The following is an 18562-nucleotide window of genomic DNA, read 5'->3' as shown; positions in this document are numbered from 1 at the left end:
GGAATGTTCTAAGAAATCTTGAACAAAGTCATGTTGTTTGATTCAAAAGATGGTCCTATTGTAATTTGATGGGTTTACTTTGCCAACACCATTTTTTAATGTTAATAAATTCTAATGTTGAATATATTATTTGATACCTAATTTTCAATTAAATTCGGTTTTAATTTGATCCATAAACATCTCTTTCTTCATCCCTTACCAAAAGGAAAAAGATTACTTAGGACTAGGAAATTTCTTGATGACAACTATTGATATAAAGGAAGGGTGACTGAAATCAGGAATTTAAATAGCAATCATTATATGGTAGTAGTAATGTCATCTGTAATTATTAATGCACAACCGTGATGCTTGTAATCACTAAAATAGTATATGTTAGGTCTTTAATCACGATAAACGCAACACATTGTTTTTAAGACAAAAGAAAGTGGAGATTTATAAGACAAAAATAGAGTATACAAATCCACTTAAAACAAAAGGAAAACAAAATTCATGAAAATTATCCCACATCGCTTTGAACCCCATATATTTTCCCCAGAAAAGACCCTAAGCTTTTGCTTAGTTTCCCATTCAGAAAGCTCCTCTGTTGATGGCATCTGCATTAGCATCTCCAAGAGCAGCTTCACTTAAGTATTTGTCAGCCAATTGAACTCTCTTCACATTCTCTTGCTCCTTGACAAGCATGTTTCCATATTCCAACAGCTTCTCGATGGTCATCTTCGGTTGCTCGAATGTCGGTGGCCCTTCCCTCGAGTTCACGAGCTTCTTACCGATGCTGGAGACTCCAGTGTCTCCGATCCAGTTCCTTACTTCGTCATCGTAAACTCTGGCCCTCACAGCACCGAAAAAGTCTGCAAATTAAAACCCCAACCCCACAAAAAAATGTTGGTATCATTATAAAAGTAAAGAATCAAATTGTACTAAAATGCAGAAACTAAATCCTAAATTTCAGCATAACAGAGGGACTAATACCATAATTAGTCCATTTTTTGTTAAGCGTATTTAAAACAAGTGTTTGATAAAAAAATGAATATTTGATCCAAACCCAATGTGTTTTGACCTGATCTTGTATGGTCGGCATTTTATCTAAAAAAAATTAGGTTCAAGTTGGGTTTGTTTAAAGGTAAGATCGGGTGGGATTTGAGTTTAGGGTAAAAAATTATCCTACTAGACTTGAGAATAATAGTGTAATACAGTTTTATATATTTTGGAATAATAGTAATAATACCTTCCTAGCTATACTTTTTACAATTAAATCCCTATTTTATTTAATAAAAATTATATATATATATTTGTGTCAGATCGAGTCGGGTATAAGTTTTTACCTTAAATTTGGGTTGGGCTTCAGGTCAAGTATAACTTCTTTAAATCTAGGTCGGATCGGGTGGGGGTGTTATGCTCGGATTGGGTTCGAGTGGGCCAAAAACCCAACATGACCCGTACCATCCCTAGTTTGAGTCATTTGGATTTGAGGTTATGGTTTTTTAGGTCTAATCCTTAGGGCTTCGGGTTATATCATTTTCAAGTTAGTTCTAGAGGGATTAAATGTCAGGTTTCAATATGATAGAAGGACTAAAATCATAGTTAGACCTATTTAACACGACACAGACCGGTATAAGTTTAGAGTAAGAAGTTTACCAATGGATTGACCAGGGAATGTGTCAACAAGCTTGATAATGTCTTCTTGGGGAATACCGTCGGTCCTAAAAATACCAGTGCAAACACCGATCCTGTCATCCCTAGTAGGTGCCCAGTAGAACTTCTCCATACGACCATCACGGATGAGTGGCGCATACAGCGTCGAGAAATCGTTACCGGTGACAATGATCGGGACACGAGGGTTTTCTTCCTTGTTGTACATTCCAGGGAGCTGGACATTTGTCGGGTTATCGGCGATGTTCATGAGTGTGGCGTTTACCATCTGGTTGTTCACCGTGTACTGTGTCGTTCCTCCCATACGACCGGCACCAGCGTCGAGATCGTTGATGAAGAGGCAGCACATTTTTCCCTTTCTGATGATGTCAGCGGCCTCACGGTACCTCTGCCTGATTAACTTAGCCGGTTCTCCGGCGTTCCCGCTTTCCAATTCTCCGGCACTCATCATGATGGGGCTGTAATATTAATTCATCATATAATAATTCAACGACTGTCAGATATGAATACGTGACCCAAAACGAGTAAAATTAAATTTTGGATTCGGATACGTCAATAACCCACTTGATTCCCATCTTGGCAAATACGAGCTCACATTGGAATGATTTTCCTTGACCTTTTCCTCCCCAAATACCCAAGATGAGAGGAACCTGTGAAAAGGAAGAAGAAAAATGTAAAAAATGGAGAAAAATCGAGTTTGAACATGATTAAACGTTCAATATCCCGATTACGGCTTAATATTTCTTACGGAAAATCAAGACATACCTTAATGTTGGGGAGGGTCATGAAGTTCTTGGTTATGTGAACAAGAAGTTTGTCCATGAACGCTGGGGCAATGTAGAACCCATCCATGTTGTTGTCCAAGTTGTACCTAAATTACATTAATCATCACAAAATTCATTACTAAATACAAATAAAAGTATCGAAAGTCGATATCAAACTCGAGTTTATCGAATCCGGCTGGACTCGATGACACTTGATACTTACTGTTTAAGCCCTTGGCTGATGTATTCATAGGAACTCATGACAGCATAGTGAGTTCCATCATTCATGGGAGCTTGGAAGAGGGAATCAACCATTCCTTTCCCTCGAGTGATGTCTTGTTGGTCGTCAGAAATATCGTTAGCCAGTCCCCTCCATCGGTCTTGGTCGGTCTGCTTGCTCTCTTCGACCTCTTTGGCCGCCACAACCTTGAAACTCCCCGACGGAACCTTGTTGAACCTCGGACTCACTTTCTTCAAGCTGTTCCCCATGAAAGCCGAGCTCGGAATCGAGGATCCGGCACCGGAGCCATTCAAATTCAACTGCATAACAAAAAACATAACAATTTGGTACATGTTTGGAACACATGTAATAATAAAATCGATGGTGTAACTGATGATGAGATGGTAAGTACCGGCACTCGGTTAACAGCACCTACGGTGGAGACAGAAGCCGCCATCGGAGACAGGAGAATGAACTGTAAAATGTTAAGTGATAATGACAAACTTGGGAGAAAATGGCGACGAGCTATAAGGATTGCTATGAGGGAAGGGGGACTTATTATTGTGTGTGCAAAAATTGAAGGCCACGTAAATCATAATCAAAGATAGCATTCTGGGTCCACGTCGCATTTTGCAGTCTTTCAATCTTAGTCAAATTTTATAGGACCTTGTATTATGTATTGTTTATGATTTAGTCCATATACAACAATATAATCATTTCTAATCCATCAAATAATCAATGTGATTCGTTTAAACATATAGTTGTGTGATATATATAATTTAACTTGTTTTTAAAACCAACAAGTTGAAGATTATAAATTATCAAATTATAACAGGAGTAGATAGGGATGGAACCACGTTGTAGAGAGGTATAAGCATTTATCTGAATCTAACATGTTTTAATTAGATTTAGGGGTTGTTTATTTACTTCAGAATGATTAAGCACTGAATGATTCAAATGATGAATGATTCAGAGGCTCTGTATGAATTAGCTCGGAATGTGACATGCTATTTGATAATGGCTCTGAATCATTCAGAATGTACTTCTGTGCTGAATCATTCAGTACTGTTTTGTTGAATTAGTCAGCATTGAATCATTCAGAAGTACGAAACAAACGCGCTGAATGTTGAACGGTTCATCATTCAGCGCTGAATGGTTCCATTAAAAGGCAAACAAACAACCCCTTAATTTTTATAAGGTCAATATTTTTAAAATATCGAATTCGAGTTAGAATGTATCAGTATTTTTTAGGGATAAGATTGGGTTGGGTCGGATTCGATTTTATGGTCAAAAATATTCGATCCAAGGCAACAATATAATTATCCTTTAAATACTTAAGGATAATTACAATAATATCTCTCTTTATATACTTTTTAATTAGATCTCATATTTACCAAATAAAAAATTGTATATATATAAAAATCGAGTCGAGATTAGATGAAACCTCCTTAAATCCAAATTAAATAACAGGTGAAAAGATATACTACTTAAATTAGTTTCGAGTGGGGGGGGGGGGCAAAACTGACCTGACCTGATATGATTCATGCTTATCCTTAGTTGTAGATGGGAGGGGTCATGTCCCCAACTTTGATGATTTGATTCATTCTGGTTTAATTAGTTTTTAAAACCTTGTCAGTTTCAAATTTAATGAAATTAAATCTTGACCTTTAATTTGTTTAGTTTAATTATTTTTAAAATCATTTTTTCAGTTAATGAAATTAAGAACTAATTCCTTATTTTATGACTTAACTAATTTTTGAAATTATGTCCATCTCAAATTTAAGTAACCTCCACCACCACCACGTCCCTAAAACAAAATCTATAAAGAGACAGGGACTTCTTGTAGAGTTTCGCTCTTTTTTGTTCATTTGTTGAAGGCCACACAGATCACAGTCAAAGTTAACATCAAGAACACGCGTGGCAGGTGGTGATTGCTGCATTCTGCTCAGTCCATCAATCTTCACTTCATCACTTGGAGGTTACCCGTTAAGGTTGTTTCTTTGCCACTAAAATCTGTTCCATTTCTTACCACACAGACTATGTTTGGGATTTTGTTAGAAAATTATTTGTCTATCCTTTTTGGGATTTTGTATGAGAGATAATTAAAGATAAGGTGGATAGACTGTTTGTGATTCAAATTAATTTCATTTTTCTTTCGGATTTTGGAAATATATAAATTAGAGGATGGTGCCTTCTTGGAATGTTTCATTTTGGTCCCACTTGGGAAAGCTAAAAACTTTATAAAAAAAAATCTAGAATAAAAAATAATTAGTGGATAAAATTTAATGAAAATAATGGGAAAATTTTAATTTTTATAATTCGATTAGTTTTATCTATCATTTTAACACGCTAAATGTACATACACTCGTCATAAAAAAACCAGTTGATAAAAGTTTGAATTTTGATGTTGTGAATGGAGTAAGCTCGATTGGAAGGGTCACTTCTAATGAACCTTTACAATACTCAATCTAAATTAATAAGTGAAATATTGATGGTTAAAAAAATATGTGCACTCAATATTTATAATTAATTTTTATATTTTAATTATTTCTCATAATTTGTGGCGAAAAGACCATTAAGCAGTAGGCTTGAGATTGCATAAAATTTGGAGTTTTTAACATGTCATTGTTAGCCCAATAACGTGGCCTAATTTAGGACCACAAAAAAACCCAACCATTTCATGGGAGAAATGAGTTATTGAAATGAGGGGAAATATGTAAAATTTTCCTTTCTAATTTCATTTAATTCAAAACACTTTCTCCCACCATTTATTTTCCATTTTTAAACAACATTAAAATAGAAGATAATGAAATTGGATTGCGTGGCTAAAAATTCGAAATATATAAACAAAGTTTGTATTTGAGAAGGGAAAAGATAATGAACTTGATCTTGACAAGTTCGATTAAATTGACCTTTAAATTTTAAAAGTATAACACAAAATGGCCTCTATAATTAACATGTTATTTTTAAAAATATATATATGAAATTTAAAATCCTCTTATGTTAATAATGGCACTACCTTAATGGCAAATGTCTATTAAACACAAAATAACGTCATTACTTTTATGGGTCATTTTATCACGTTTTTAAAATTTATGAGAGAATTTTTGTTTGAATTTTTTTTAAGGGATAATTTAATCAAACTTGTCAACTTGATAAATTTTATCAAACTGGTCATTGAGCCTGACATATTTCATCAAATTGACCCCTAAACTTTTTTACGATCCAATTATTTCCTAAATTTTGAAAACACCAAAAAATGAACCTTAAAATTAATGTGTTGAATTTTTAAAAATAAGGTTTAAAATGGTCCTATGTCAATATCGACACCACTCTAGTGACCCACGTCTATAGAATATTCAAAAATCGATATTGTTAATTTTAGGGGTCAAGGATAATCTGTAAAATTCAAGTGTTTGAATTGACAAAAAGAATTATGGGGTAATTTGATTAAAGTTTGAAAGATTATTATTGTTTTAAGCCATTTTACCATAAGCAACCAACAGAATCAATCATATTCAAATGTGAGATCAAGGCTATAACCTTTCTATAAAAGGAAATTATTTAAAAAGAATAAACAGAAAAAAGGAAGCATTGCAAGTCTGAGATATGGATAAAGAACGGCTCATATTGAGAATTGAGAGATGAAAAACACATTAAACAAATCAAAATTTTTATTTGAAGTTGTTAAAATCAAAAGAAGAAAGAAGAAATTGCAAAAGTGTGGGACTTTACAACAGCGGAAGTTAGCACACAATGGCCCACTCTTTCCCCCAATTGCAGCAAAAACAAGTACAACAAATGAACAATACAAACTGTAGCAGTGCCATCAGTCATCATAACACACACAAACTTCGAAAATAAAAGATTTAGAGTGGGGGTTTTTGTTATGTAAAACTATTGCAGCTTCGTGAAATTTTGCACTATTCTTCCATGTTGTCCATGTGAGAAACCGAGTTGCAGACAGCTTAAATTATGTACAAAAATGGAGGTGTTGAGTCGGATACTTATGAAAACATCTATTAGCTTTTGTTGTCATTGTTGAAACTATAGTTTTGGAAAAATTTTATATTTGTAAGGCTAATTATTGCTGGTTTAGTAGGGAAAAATATTAGCTTTACTAATATTGTAAACGAAAATTTTGTTTTAATTGTATAGTATCTCTTCGGAATCTTTCTTAGTCACTTACAACATACACATACTCGCAAATACAGTCGCTTGAACTCGTAACTTCAAAGAAAAATAACATTCTGTTTAACCGCTGAGACCACTTGACGAGTTTTTGTAAACTAAAAAATTAGATTAAAAGTGTAGTTTTGTAGTGAATATATGCATTTATTAGGTTTATGTTAATTGGCTATACAAAATAAGGGTAAATTATAAATTCATCATTTAACTTTTTTTCTCACTTCTATTTTGATTACTGGAGGTTAAAAATTTCTAATTTTCTCATTGAACTTTTGATTTGTTCATACTTTAATCACTCCATCATTAAATACTTAACGATGTTATGACAAATCATTTTTTTTTTTAAAATATTTTTTTTTTGCGAAAACCTTTTCGTTTCTTATTCCTTTAATTTCTTGATGATGAAATCTTCTTTCAAATTCTAATAGTAGGGTGGTAGAGAAAGATGAAATGGGCCATATATCTTGAATTCATGCTTATCGGGTTGTGGATATTGTATATTATAGTAGTTTAAGGTTTTATGAGTTTTGAGATTTGAGTTGAATTTCACAAGTTTTAAAGTGATTTCAAAAAATATAAACATATATATTGGTAGCAGATACGAGATGAATTCGTTGGTATCTTCAATAGATATGGAAGATGTTTGATAATGGTAATTTCAGTGTTAAATGAAACTATAAAATTTTTATCCCTAAAGAAAATAAATAAAATAGAAAAATGAAGTAAATGACACAAAAATATCATGCGAATAAAAAATAATCCATATCGTGATTGTCATATTACTCTTCCATTTCTAATTTCACAGCTGCCTTACCAAAACAAAGGCTATAGTAAAAACTAAGGCCTAGCATTTCCAGGTGGAAAGAAAGGAAGGAAGTTTGATAGATTGAATAATTGAATACATGATAAAGAAAGACACTATCATCGTTAAACTCGAAAGCCAGAAAGCTCCCCCTCTCCACCATCTCGCTTCTCTCCATGCAAAACCTTCAATTTCATTAAGCAGTGACTGAAAAGACAGAATAAAAAGGTAGGGGATGAATGTCACTACTCAACAGCATTTTGTCTTCTTTGAATCATACTAAAGATAGAGATAAATAACTAGCAAAAGTTACATTGAAGCACTTACCAATAAGAAACTGTGACCTGTAGGCAAGTATATCAGCAGCTAGCTGAGCTTGGAACTCCTATTAGAAATGTGTCATCTACCCACCATTACTTAAGTGGCCAACAGCACAGCCTGATTCAATGTAAAAGAATATAATAAAATAACTCAACTTTGATATAAAGGAATTAAAAACTGCCTAATTATTGGGAATTAGGCATAACCTGACAAAAAAAGTTGTAGCCTATGATCCAATCCCTAAGCTAGGAATTTATGCATATGAAAAGCAATGTAATTTTGTTCTCATTTGCTTTTGTGAAGGTTAAATAAAAGGTGAATTCATCCCATAAATTCATCTATATTTCTTTTCATTGAACCATGAATTGATTGGGCCAGTTCCTATCTCCCATGAAAAGGATGGATTCACATGTAAATAGTATCAACATGCTATATTGTTTTTTTTAAATTAGGGATGTTTATGGGTCAGGTTGGATCGAAAATTTTTGACCTACCCGAACACAATTTAAATATGACACTTTCAGCTATCACCTTATTCGATTCGAGTTTAAGGAAAGTTTACTTAACTCAAATTTCGACCTGAATTTTTGGATAAAAACCAAATCCGATATATTTCTCATTTTTATTTGATAAAATAGGGAATTAATTGAAATAAAATAAAGAAAGAGATATTAGCATTTATCCTTTAAATATATGAAAGTTAATTAAATTATTATTTTCGGATCATGTTTGAGTTTAGGGTGAAAACAAAAAATATAAAGAAATTGGTATTATGGCAATTATCTCTAAATATATGAAAGTTAATTATATTATTATATGATTATTTCTTTGTCAAGTCAGGTATTTTTACCCTAAATCAGAAATTGACTCAACCTTATTCTTAGAAGATAAATCGAATTTGAATTTAAAAAAAACATATAGGGTCGGATCGGAACCCATTAAATTTGGGGTAAATGTACCTCTGAATTCTTTATCTTTTCTAAATTATATATATCTAGCCTATACTAATACGTACTCGTATACGACATTCACAAAATAAACCGGGATAGCGCATCAAAAAAGAGAAATAATACTTATTGATAATATGCATTGATAATGGCGAAAGTATTTTCAGCATGTGATTTGGTTTGATTTTTGAGTTTGCAATTGGTTCAGAAGAGATTGAATGAACTTGAAAGACTCACTTGCAAAACACGATAATGTCATACAAGAAAAAGATTTGTCTTCTGAATCTTTTGGGGCTTGTAATGTGATAAAAGGGTGGTTATCGAACGAGTCAATCGTGATTTGGTTGTGCCCTTTAAAAAGTTTTGTTGCTCTACTTAAATCGTTGCTCCTTAAACTCATTAAAATTTTGTTCGACTCGTGTTTGTTAAGAAAATTTGTTGCTTGACTCGTTGCTTGTTAAAATTTTGCTCAACTCGTGCTCGTTAAGAAAATTTGTTGCTCGACTCATTGCTCGTTAAGTTCACCGAAATTTTTATTTTATTTTTAACTATAAATAAAATCTATTAATACTATATAGAACTTAATATAAACATAAATTAATAAATTTAACCAATTTTTTTAAAGAGTGCATGAAACAATTTTTAAGTCAAAACACCAAAAATAACAATCAATAAATACATTAAAATAATTATTAGGTTTTGATTTTTGGGTGTAGTAAAATAATAATTATTAATTAATAATTTTGTATTTTTGACTATTTATTAGAAAATTAATAGATTAGTAATTTAATCTTTTTTTATTATCCATTAGTAAATTAGTAAATTTTTGAATGAAATAATTTTTAAGACAACTATTAAAAAGTTATAAAAGATTAACAAGTTGCTCGTGAACTTATCGAGTTGAGTTGGATTTTGCTCGACTTAGCTCGTTAAGGTCTTGAGTCGAGCTCGAGTTCGAGTCGAGCTCGAGTTCGAGTCGAGCTTTTATCAAGTTTTAACCAAATCGAGTTTGAACTACTCACTAACTGCTTAACTCATTATGGACCCCTAGTCATACAAGGATTACATGTTTGAGATAAGCCATGCATATGTTGAAAAACTTGAAATGATAATGCAAGATTAAAAGAACTAGATTATATGTAATTCTCGCATTACGTGTTACGTAATAAACGACCATAAAATGAAATACGATACACAAATTTACTTGAAAAACACTTATTCAATATGAATTCCAACTTCAAATGAAAAATTAATAGAAGAAATGTACTCATATATGGATTGAATGTGCGACAAAATTCGTATAGCAGATCTAAAACTTCTACTTTCATCACAAATTTCTTTTTTTTTCATTTAATTTTATTTTTTCTCCAAACGTTTCGCACCATTAATTTTTCATACCAAACCAAAACAAAACAAAATTCAATTCATAAACCTTTTGTTTACATGATGACATTCTTCAATAAGAATACTTTTGATTATCCTTCAAATTATCTCTTAGCTTTTTTAGAGCCCAACTAATCATAATGATGATTGATTCTTCCATTACATTAGCCTTATTTTGTGAAGAATATTTATGAATAAAAGCCCTTTTCAAGACATAAAATAAGCAAACTTTCCAAATGCAAGAAATGACAATGTAGGCCATTATGGAGACCCAAAAGCCACAAGCATTTTAGCTTAAGTTTATAATAATATCCCTTGGATTTAACAGTTTCAAACTTTTCTTATAATTATCGATATTCAATTTATTAGTCGATTAATCTAATTCAAATATTATGAAAGTTTATTATAAGAGTTACCCTTTCATCCTAATCCAGTTTATTTCTTTTGAACTTATTCAAATAATCAAACGTATCATTATGAACTTATTCAAATAATCAAACGTATCATTCTGTTAAATTAACTGATAACTTATAGTTTTGCGTCCTTATAAAGAGCAAATCTTTGCAACTTCTTATTCCTAAACAAAACAAGCATCTATATATGCATATCATTGACACAATCTAAGTGTAAAAGCTAGGGAAAATGACAGGGCTTGGATCTTCATGCGGAGCATGCAAATTCCTAAGGAGAAAATGCACTAATGAGTGTGTTTTCGCACCCCACTTTTGCTATGATGAAGCTGCAGGTCACTTTGCCGCCGTGCACAAGGTGTTTGGTGCTAGCAATGTCTCCAAGCTGTTACTACACTTACCGATACATAACCGAAGCGATGCGGCCGTCACAATATCCTACGAAGCACTGGCTCGAATCCGGGACCCCGTTTACGGTTGCGTCGCTCATATCTTCACACTTCAACAACAGGTTTTCCCTTGTGAAAATGAAGAGTCCGAACAACATAGACAATACGAGTACATGAAATGATACTAAATACTTCACCTTTATTGCAGGTTGCCAGCCTACAAGAGGAGATTGAAGTTCTCATTCACCAAATCGCAAATCATGTTGTTGAGATTCCCAGCAATGGAAATCTTCAAGCAGAAACTTACTTGGATGATAAGATACAACTTGCTTCCATGGATCAAACTATGAACATAATCCATTATCAAGATGAACAAGCTATTCTGGCTGACCCGCAAGGATTCATAACTGGAAATCAAATTATCCATACTGAATTTCGTGAAGAAGACTCAGTTCCACCTTTCAAATGGGTGGAACACCAGATATTTCTCTCCGATCTCTATCGAAATCCTTTAGAAATAGACTTCGAAGGACTCGAATCCGGAGGCCTCATAGATGATCCACGCATGGGGAACACTGGGACTCCTTCTATCTGGGAGTAAATTTCAAGCTTTTAAACAAGGATTTGGCTCTTTAATATAAGAGCCTTGTTTCCACATGGGAAAGGTCTTGTACCATGCGTGATGTTGTTTATGTATGTTCTGATCACCGTTATTCTTATGCTGAATGCTTTATGTATGTTCTTATTTGAATTTCCAAAATAAACAACTTTGTGATGTTTATACTAAGAAGATCATGCAGATAAGCTTTCCAACATAAACTTTTAATCAGTTACGCATTCCTAACCCATGTTATTCGGACTCGAATGTGATTTTCAAATACGGATATATATCGAATGCATTTCTAGAACTGATTACCAAAGGAGGAAAAACAGAACAACTTGTTAAAGATCAGCTTTTTTTAGGGATTAGACCAAATTAGTGATGCATGGATTTACAAGGAATCCAAGATGAAACACAAGAACAACTGTTTCTGGATTAACTTGAATGTCCCTCCATGGACTGGATCAGCAGCCATAAGAAAATTTGAGCCTATGATATGACACTTTGGGACTGAGTCAATTAAGATCAGGATTCCTCTTGGGCTTGTATATTGGATAGAATAATATTTTTTTTAAAATATTCATATGTAGTTATAGGATAGTATTTGTTCATATTTTTTTTAATTTATTGATAATACATGCATATCATGCAGTCGCAACTGTTTAAACTTAAGTTTTCAAAAGAGAACAACATTTCATTTTACCATTAAGACCACTCGATGAATTTTGAATAAAGAAACTTTTAAATGTTCAATGAGAAACAAAATTTCATTTAATCATTAACAAATTTTAATCTACTGTATAGGAGGAAGTTAAGGGTCCATTAACTAAAAACACATAGATAGATAGGGTTTGTTTAGAGTTTGAATTCGGGATTAGATGTTAATAATTTAAGGACGAATTTAGATAAATTTTCTAAATGATTGAAGTAGAATTATATTTTTATGATCGAGATGCGTTTTCATCGATGTTTTAATTTAAAATATTATGAATTTTAATGGGACTAAATTATAAATTTACTATTTAAAGAGTCAAGATTTAAATTTATAATTATTTTAAGAAATTTAAAGAAACTACAACATTTTTTTAAATTTATAATTATTTTTAAATTAACTATTTTTAAAGAAACTACAACATTTAAAATGATTTTATTTTGATTTTATGGATAGAAAGACAGGGAGATAGATACACATGATATATATATATATATATATATATATATATATATATTTAAATTTTATTTTCGGATGTATTTGAAAGGTTTTTGAAAGAATATATCTATATATTTATGCTAGAAATATATCGAACATAGATGTAAATACAAATACTAAAAACTGATTTCGATATATTTTAGTTTGATTAACATTATTATCAGTATATTATATAATCGGATGTAAAATTAAGCATACTTCTATCAATATCTTTTGATTTATGAGTGGGGAAAGATTTGATCATAATCCATATATTATAATTTGTAAGATCCAACTATATATGTATGTGTATATATTCAAGCTGAAAATTTATGTAGCTTTCAATACCTACATGAATAGTATTTTCTTTTATCAAAAACAAAAAACATTTTTTCATTAACTTTTTCCACTAGAAAAAAATATTAACAGCTCTCTCCCTTCTTTCTCTCCCTCATCTTTTTTGTTCTATTTACAGTTTGTTTTATTTTTCTATAGACCAAATTATTTTCTTCTTCTTTGATTTTCTTTAACCGACGGAGCTCCGGTTTTGATGCTAGTTGTCGATCGTCAGTTTTCTTCTCTTTGGTTTTTTTAGATTTTTTTAGTTTTTTAATAAGAATAATATATTATTTATGACACATTTATCTCTATCTTTATGACACTTTTATCTTTGTTTTTGTGGCACGTTTTTCTCTGCCTTTTGGTAGTTTTCTGTCGTTTGGTCGTTCTTTTCGTTGATTTTTTTCAGGGTTGGATTTGACATTGTCACAACTGATCAAGATGTCTCTTATTTTTTATCATGTTGATCTTTCATGTTTTAGACCCTCGAATTGATTTGGATATGCGCTTTGTGTTCGTTGATAGTTTGCTCACGTCGCTCAATTCTGATTTGTGATTTGCCGGTGGTCTTTTAATAGCAACATCCCCTTTTGTGGTTCATTTACCGATACAATCAGATTTGCGATTTGTTGGTGGTCTTTCAGTATCTTTATTTTGTTCAAGTTTTTTTGTTTGTTTTTTGTAACCTTTCCTTCTTTAGTCCTTGTGTGATCTAGATGGTTAGTAATTATGCCAATGGTTATAACAAAATGTCCCACACTAAGAAAAATGTGTAATTGTTTATGGAATTTCTGAGGGAATTTGTGACAGAATTTGATTTTATTAACAGAATTTCTGAGGGAAGAAAGTGATCAATAAAATGCTGGTTGAAACCAATATTTTCGAGGGAATAAAGTGACTCGTCAGAAGTTTATTGACGGAAATACATTAGTATGAATTTCTGAGGGAAGAAAGTGATTGATAAAATGCTGGTTGAAACCAATATTTTCGAGGGAATAAAGTGACTCGTCAGAAGTTTATTGACGGAAATACATCAATATATTAGTGACAAAATTTAAAATTCATCGGAATGTTATATATAAATAAAATACTATATTTTATGTTTCTGACTAACATATCTTTTCCATCAGAATGTTATATATAAATAAAATACTATATTTTATGTTTCCGAGGAACATGTCTTTTCCATCGGGATATTTAAAAATATAAAAAGAAAACCTGGATTTTAAATTTTTGATGAATTACATGTTTTCCGTTGGAAATTTAAATCTTAATTTTTTTAAATAAAATGAGGGAAAATTTATCGGAATTATACTAGAAATTTTTTTCATTCCCTCCAAAATATTATGAATCCAAATTTTTATTTACTTAATTAATGTACCAAAAATTATTAATAATATAATTGAAAATTACATTAATTTAAAAAATTAGATAATAATAATAATACTAACAAGTCCTTAATAAGAAAATAATAATATATGATAAAAGAATAAATTCACCATATTAGCTAAGATTAAATATGGATTTACAACATATATTTCACAATTCAATGTTTCTAATAAATATAAGTATATGGTTGTAAACTATACATAAAAAATACAATATCCAATAATAAAAAAAGAGTAAAATACAAAGTTTGCATACTAAAGAATTTTTATAATTTAAAAATCTCAAAACAACCTATAAAATATAATGAAAGATGTTAGTGATTAATTTAAAATAATATAATAAACAAAGTATATATTAAAAGAAATTACATTGAATAAAAACTAAAACTTACATCAATATTGATAATAATGATAATAAAAGAGGATGAAATTAAGAGAATAGCTTTTGGGAGAAAAAAAAATGAGTTAATAAGAATAGATGAAATGAGAAGAAAGAAAAGAGAGAAAAATGAGTGTAGAAAGGTTTAAATAGGAAAAAATTATGTTAAAAGTGGGTAAATTTAAAATTTTATGGTCCAATATAGGGAAATTGAAGAAAGTGGAAAGGGATAAAAAAACTCCAAAAAATAGTGACGGAACATGTAGACCCGTCACAAATTTATGATGGAATAGGTGGATTTGTCAGAAATTTGTGACGGATCCACAAATTCCGTCACAAATTTAAAATACTTTTTAAAAATGATTTTTAAATATCATATAAAAAAAGAATCATCCAACCCTTACCAAGTGAACCGACCAAAAAAATATGCTTCCCGTAGTAACTCTCATATATTGAATTTCAATGCCACAAGTAGCAACATGAAGGCGGGCAAGCTGGATCGAATAGTCATATTTGTTTGAGTAGTTAAAATGAAATATCTAAACTAGATTGGAGAGATAGAGTTGGCGAGCTATATAAGCCATATTAGATGTCTAAATAGCCAAATTAAAATTTTAAAAATTTATTTAAAATTTTACTAAAATAGATTGTAATAAAATGTAATTTCAATAAGTATTATCTAAATTATTTTTGATGAAAAAATGAGATAATAAGAAGAGAAGAAATGAGAAGAAAAAAATTAGAAAAAAATGAGTTTAGAAAGGTTTAATTAGAAAAATATTAGGATACAAAATGGGTATATTTGAAATTTTATGTTTCAATAGAGGGAAATTGGAGGAAATAAGCGGGTAAGTAAAAACCTCTAAATTTTGTGATAGAACATATGAACCCGTTATAAATTTTATGTTTCACTGGAGGGAAATTGGAAGAAATGAGCAGGTAATTAAAAATAACTCTAAAATTTGTGAGGAACATGTGGACCCGTTACAAATTTGTGACGGAACATGTGGATCGTCACAAATTTTATGTTTCAATTGATGGAAATTGGAAGAAATGAGTGGTTAATTAAAAAAAAACTCTAAATTTTGTGACGGAACATGTGAACCTTCATAAAATTTATGTTTCAATGAAGGGAAATTGGAGGTAATTAGCGTGTAACTAAAAAAGCTATAAATTTTATGATGGAACATGTGGACCCGTCACAAATTTGGAAAGGTCCACATGTTCCGTCAACAAATTAAAATACTTTTAAAATTATCAGATAAAATAAAACTAGAATAATAATCCTTTTGTTTCTTTTGTAATCTATTTGGGTATTTATATTATACATAATTTAAAAAAAGTAAAAAATATAATTTTAATTTTTTAAAAATAAACAAGGTAGTCGTTTCTAAAAACCCCCTCTAAATCCTATGAGAGGAAAAATTGCACTAACCTTGTTGTTTTTTCATTGATATGAGCAAATAAAAGTATTGAAGCTTAAATTCAACAAAACATAAGATAATATTCAGGCATGACATTATCTTCGGGCATTAACCTCTGCATTATTCGACAAAGGTCATCGTAGCATGCATTAAGAATCCGATATTGTATTTCCAAGTGTATTAATTTGGAAACCATTGGTAACTTGGACTCATTGCTACCAGACCTTATCGGTTCAGAATAACGTATAACATTTTCATCAAACCAATTGTTGGTTGGTCATCTTCTGTCATATATGCATTTAATTCATGACCACCAATATCTACTTCACGGGAATCATGATTGTTACCACATGGATCATATACATACTCCGTAATTGGAGTACTAGATCCCGTCATATGGTTATAGTAACCAGTGAGAGAAAAACATGGCTCTCCATAATGCACCCAATTGTAATAATGTGGAACAAACCCTTCGGTGATCAACTGAACTTTAATCATTTTTGGATCTCAAAAATTTTTATTTATGCATTTAGGTCAATTACATGGACACCTAATATTTCCTCAATCCGCAAATCTAAGCTTACTTAACGTAAATGTGATGAATTCTAACGGTGGCCGCTCAAAATCAAGATTAATAATGTGACCATTTATTAGCCTATCAATATTGTACATCTAAGATCGATCCATAATGAATACCAAAACTTGTTTCTATTTTATTATTAAATTAAGATATTTAAATTAGTAAAATTTTAAATAAAATTTTTAATTTCTATTTTTTAAAATTTTCTAAAAAAATAAAAAGTCAGGACTTATGGTATTATTATTGTAAATTACATGCAAAAATTTTTAATTATTGTTTTTATTTATATGCAAAAAACATTTAAAATATGTTACATGCAAAAATATTTTATTTACTTTTTTTACATATTTTGCACCTTTTTAATTAAAAGAATAATACTAATAAATTAATAGCATTATGTTTTAAAAATAAATTCGAACTTATTTCAGCTCACAAATTTTGTAGAAAATTCAGAATTCTGCAAAAAAAATAAATAACAACAACGACAACAAAACCCTATTCCCATATATAATGGGGTAAGGGGGAGATAGGGTAGTAGGCTGTCCCCCAACGCCAGGTTGAGAGCAGCTTCCGTGGAGGACCTCTGGCAGTCAAAAAATTAAAAATAAAGATAAAATACAATGCATACTTAAATAAATAAATAAAATACGTAGTTGAACAATCTTCATATGCAGTCCTCATATGCACGTCTGTAATGGTAAGTAATCCCTGCAAATAAATCTCTGCATAAAAATATCTGCATATAGACAGAAACGTAAGACCCGGCCAAAATTATAAAGAGGAAACATGTTGAGCAGTATACACAAAATTCAATGATAGCAGGCTTCGAGAAGGGATAAAGTCAAATGGGTTAGAACATAAACTAAGGCAACACTACTCCGCTACCTTAGTTCTAGGCCTTCATAAATTCCAATGACAGAAACGTATAAAAAGTATAAGTAATGAAATTACTACAAAGGCATTAAAAGAAGACAAAGATGATACACGGATGTGACTCGCCCTACTCGGCTACCCTGGTCTTAAGTCGCTATAATTTCCTATCATAGGTCATGTCCTCGGTAAGGGCTAAATCCTTTAAATCAGATCTCAAGCAGTCTTCCCATTTCCGCCTTGGTCTACCTCTCCTTCTGGTACCGTCGACTGTAATCGACTCTACCCTCCTAACCGCATCCGATGGTTGTCGTCTTTGGACATGCCCAAACCACCGTAGTCTTCCCTCCCTCAGTTTTTCGGATACAGGCACCACCCCCAAGGACATCCTAATAGCAGAGTTTGGTGTCATGTCCCACAGCGTCCTACCACATACCCATCGAAGCATTCTCATTTCTGCGGCCTCTATCTTCCTTACGTGATCCTTCTTGATAGCCCAACATTCTGATCCATATAGCAGCGCTGGTCTTATTGCCATTCTATAAAATTTTCCCTTAAGTTTTAGAGGTACCTTCTTGTCACACAAAACTCCAGTAGCAGCCCTCCACTTTAGCCATCCCGCCTTTATACGGTGAGAAACGTCTTCATCTACACCCCCATCTTTACGTATCATAGACCCTAGGTACTTGAAACAATCCTTTGAGGGGAGAACGTGTCC

At 31.5% G+C, this 18562-nt stretch overlaps 2 protein-coding genes across 2 annotated transcripts; one reads left to right on the top strand and one right to left on the bottom strand.

The window, feature by feature from the left end:
- Positions 1-384: 384 nt before the first annotated feature.
- LOC120172632 (ribulose bisphosphate carboxylase/oxygenase activase 2, chloroplastic-like) lies at positions 385-3176 on the bottom strand. The gene is made up of 6 exons (XM_039180044.1): positions 3047-3176; positions 2638-2954; positions 2416-2521; positions 2215-2300; positions 1636-2108; positions 385-848 (listed from the first exon to the last, which is right to left on the bottom strand). Exons 1-6 carry the CDS (start codon positions 3089-3091, stop codon positions 568-570), a joined length of 1308 nt encoding a protein of 435 aa, XP_039035975.1. The 5' UTR covers positions 3092-3176; the 3' UTR covers positions 385-567.
- Positions 3177-10885: 7709 nt separating this feature from the next.
- On the top strand, positions 10886-11729 carry LOC120172633 (LOB domain-containing protein 29-like). Its single transcript, XM_039180045.1, has 2 exons — positions 10886-11196; positions 11283-11729. Exons 1-2 carry the CDS (start codon positions 10918-10920, stop codon positions 11673-11675), a joined length of 672 nt encoding a protein of 223 aa, XP_039035976.1. The 5' UTR covers positions 10886-10917; the 3' UTR covers positions 11676-11729.
- Positions 11730-18562: the final 6833 nt, after the last annotated feature.

Source organism: Hibiscus syriacus, unplaced genomic scaffold, assembly GCF_006381635.1.
Source record: "Hibiscus syriacus cultivar Baekdansim isolate YM2019G1 unplaced genomic scaffold, ASM638163v2 tig00111877_pilon, whole genome shotgun sequence".
In the NCBI taxonomy this organism is placed as follows: Eukaryota; Viridiplantae; Streptophyta; class Magnoliopsida; order Malvales; family Malvaceae; genus Hibiscus; species Hibiscus syriacus.
The sequence above is the reverse complement of the archived record's forward strand: the minus strand, read 5'-3'. Positions and strand labels throughout refer to the sequence as shown.

What these genes read in the sequence shown, in the direction of transcription:
- LOC120172633 (XM_039180045.1), top strand. Translation starts at nt 10,918, where the DNA reads ATGACAGGGCTTGGATCTTCATGCGGAGCATGCAAATTCCTAAGGAGA. An exon ending in TCTTCACACTTCAACAACAG is followed by an intron (nt 11,197 to 11,282) that starts GTTTTCCCTTGT and finishes CCTTTATTGCAG; the next exon opens with GTTGCCAGCCTACAAGAGGA.
- LOC120172632 (XM_039180044.1), bottom strand. Translation starts at nt 3,091, where the DNA reads ATGGCGGCTTCTGTCTCCACCGTAGGTGCTGTTAACCGAGTGCCG. An exon ending in TTTGCCAAGATGGGAATCAA is followed by an intron (nt 2,109 to 2,214) that starts GTGGGTTATTGA and finishes TTAATATTACAG; the next exon opens with CCCCATCATGATGAGTGCCG. An exon ending in ATTCCCTGGTCAATCCATTG is followed by an intron (nt 849 to 1,635) that starts GTAAACTTCTTA and finishes TTTAATTTGCAG; the next exon opens with ACTTTTTCGGTGCTGTGAGG.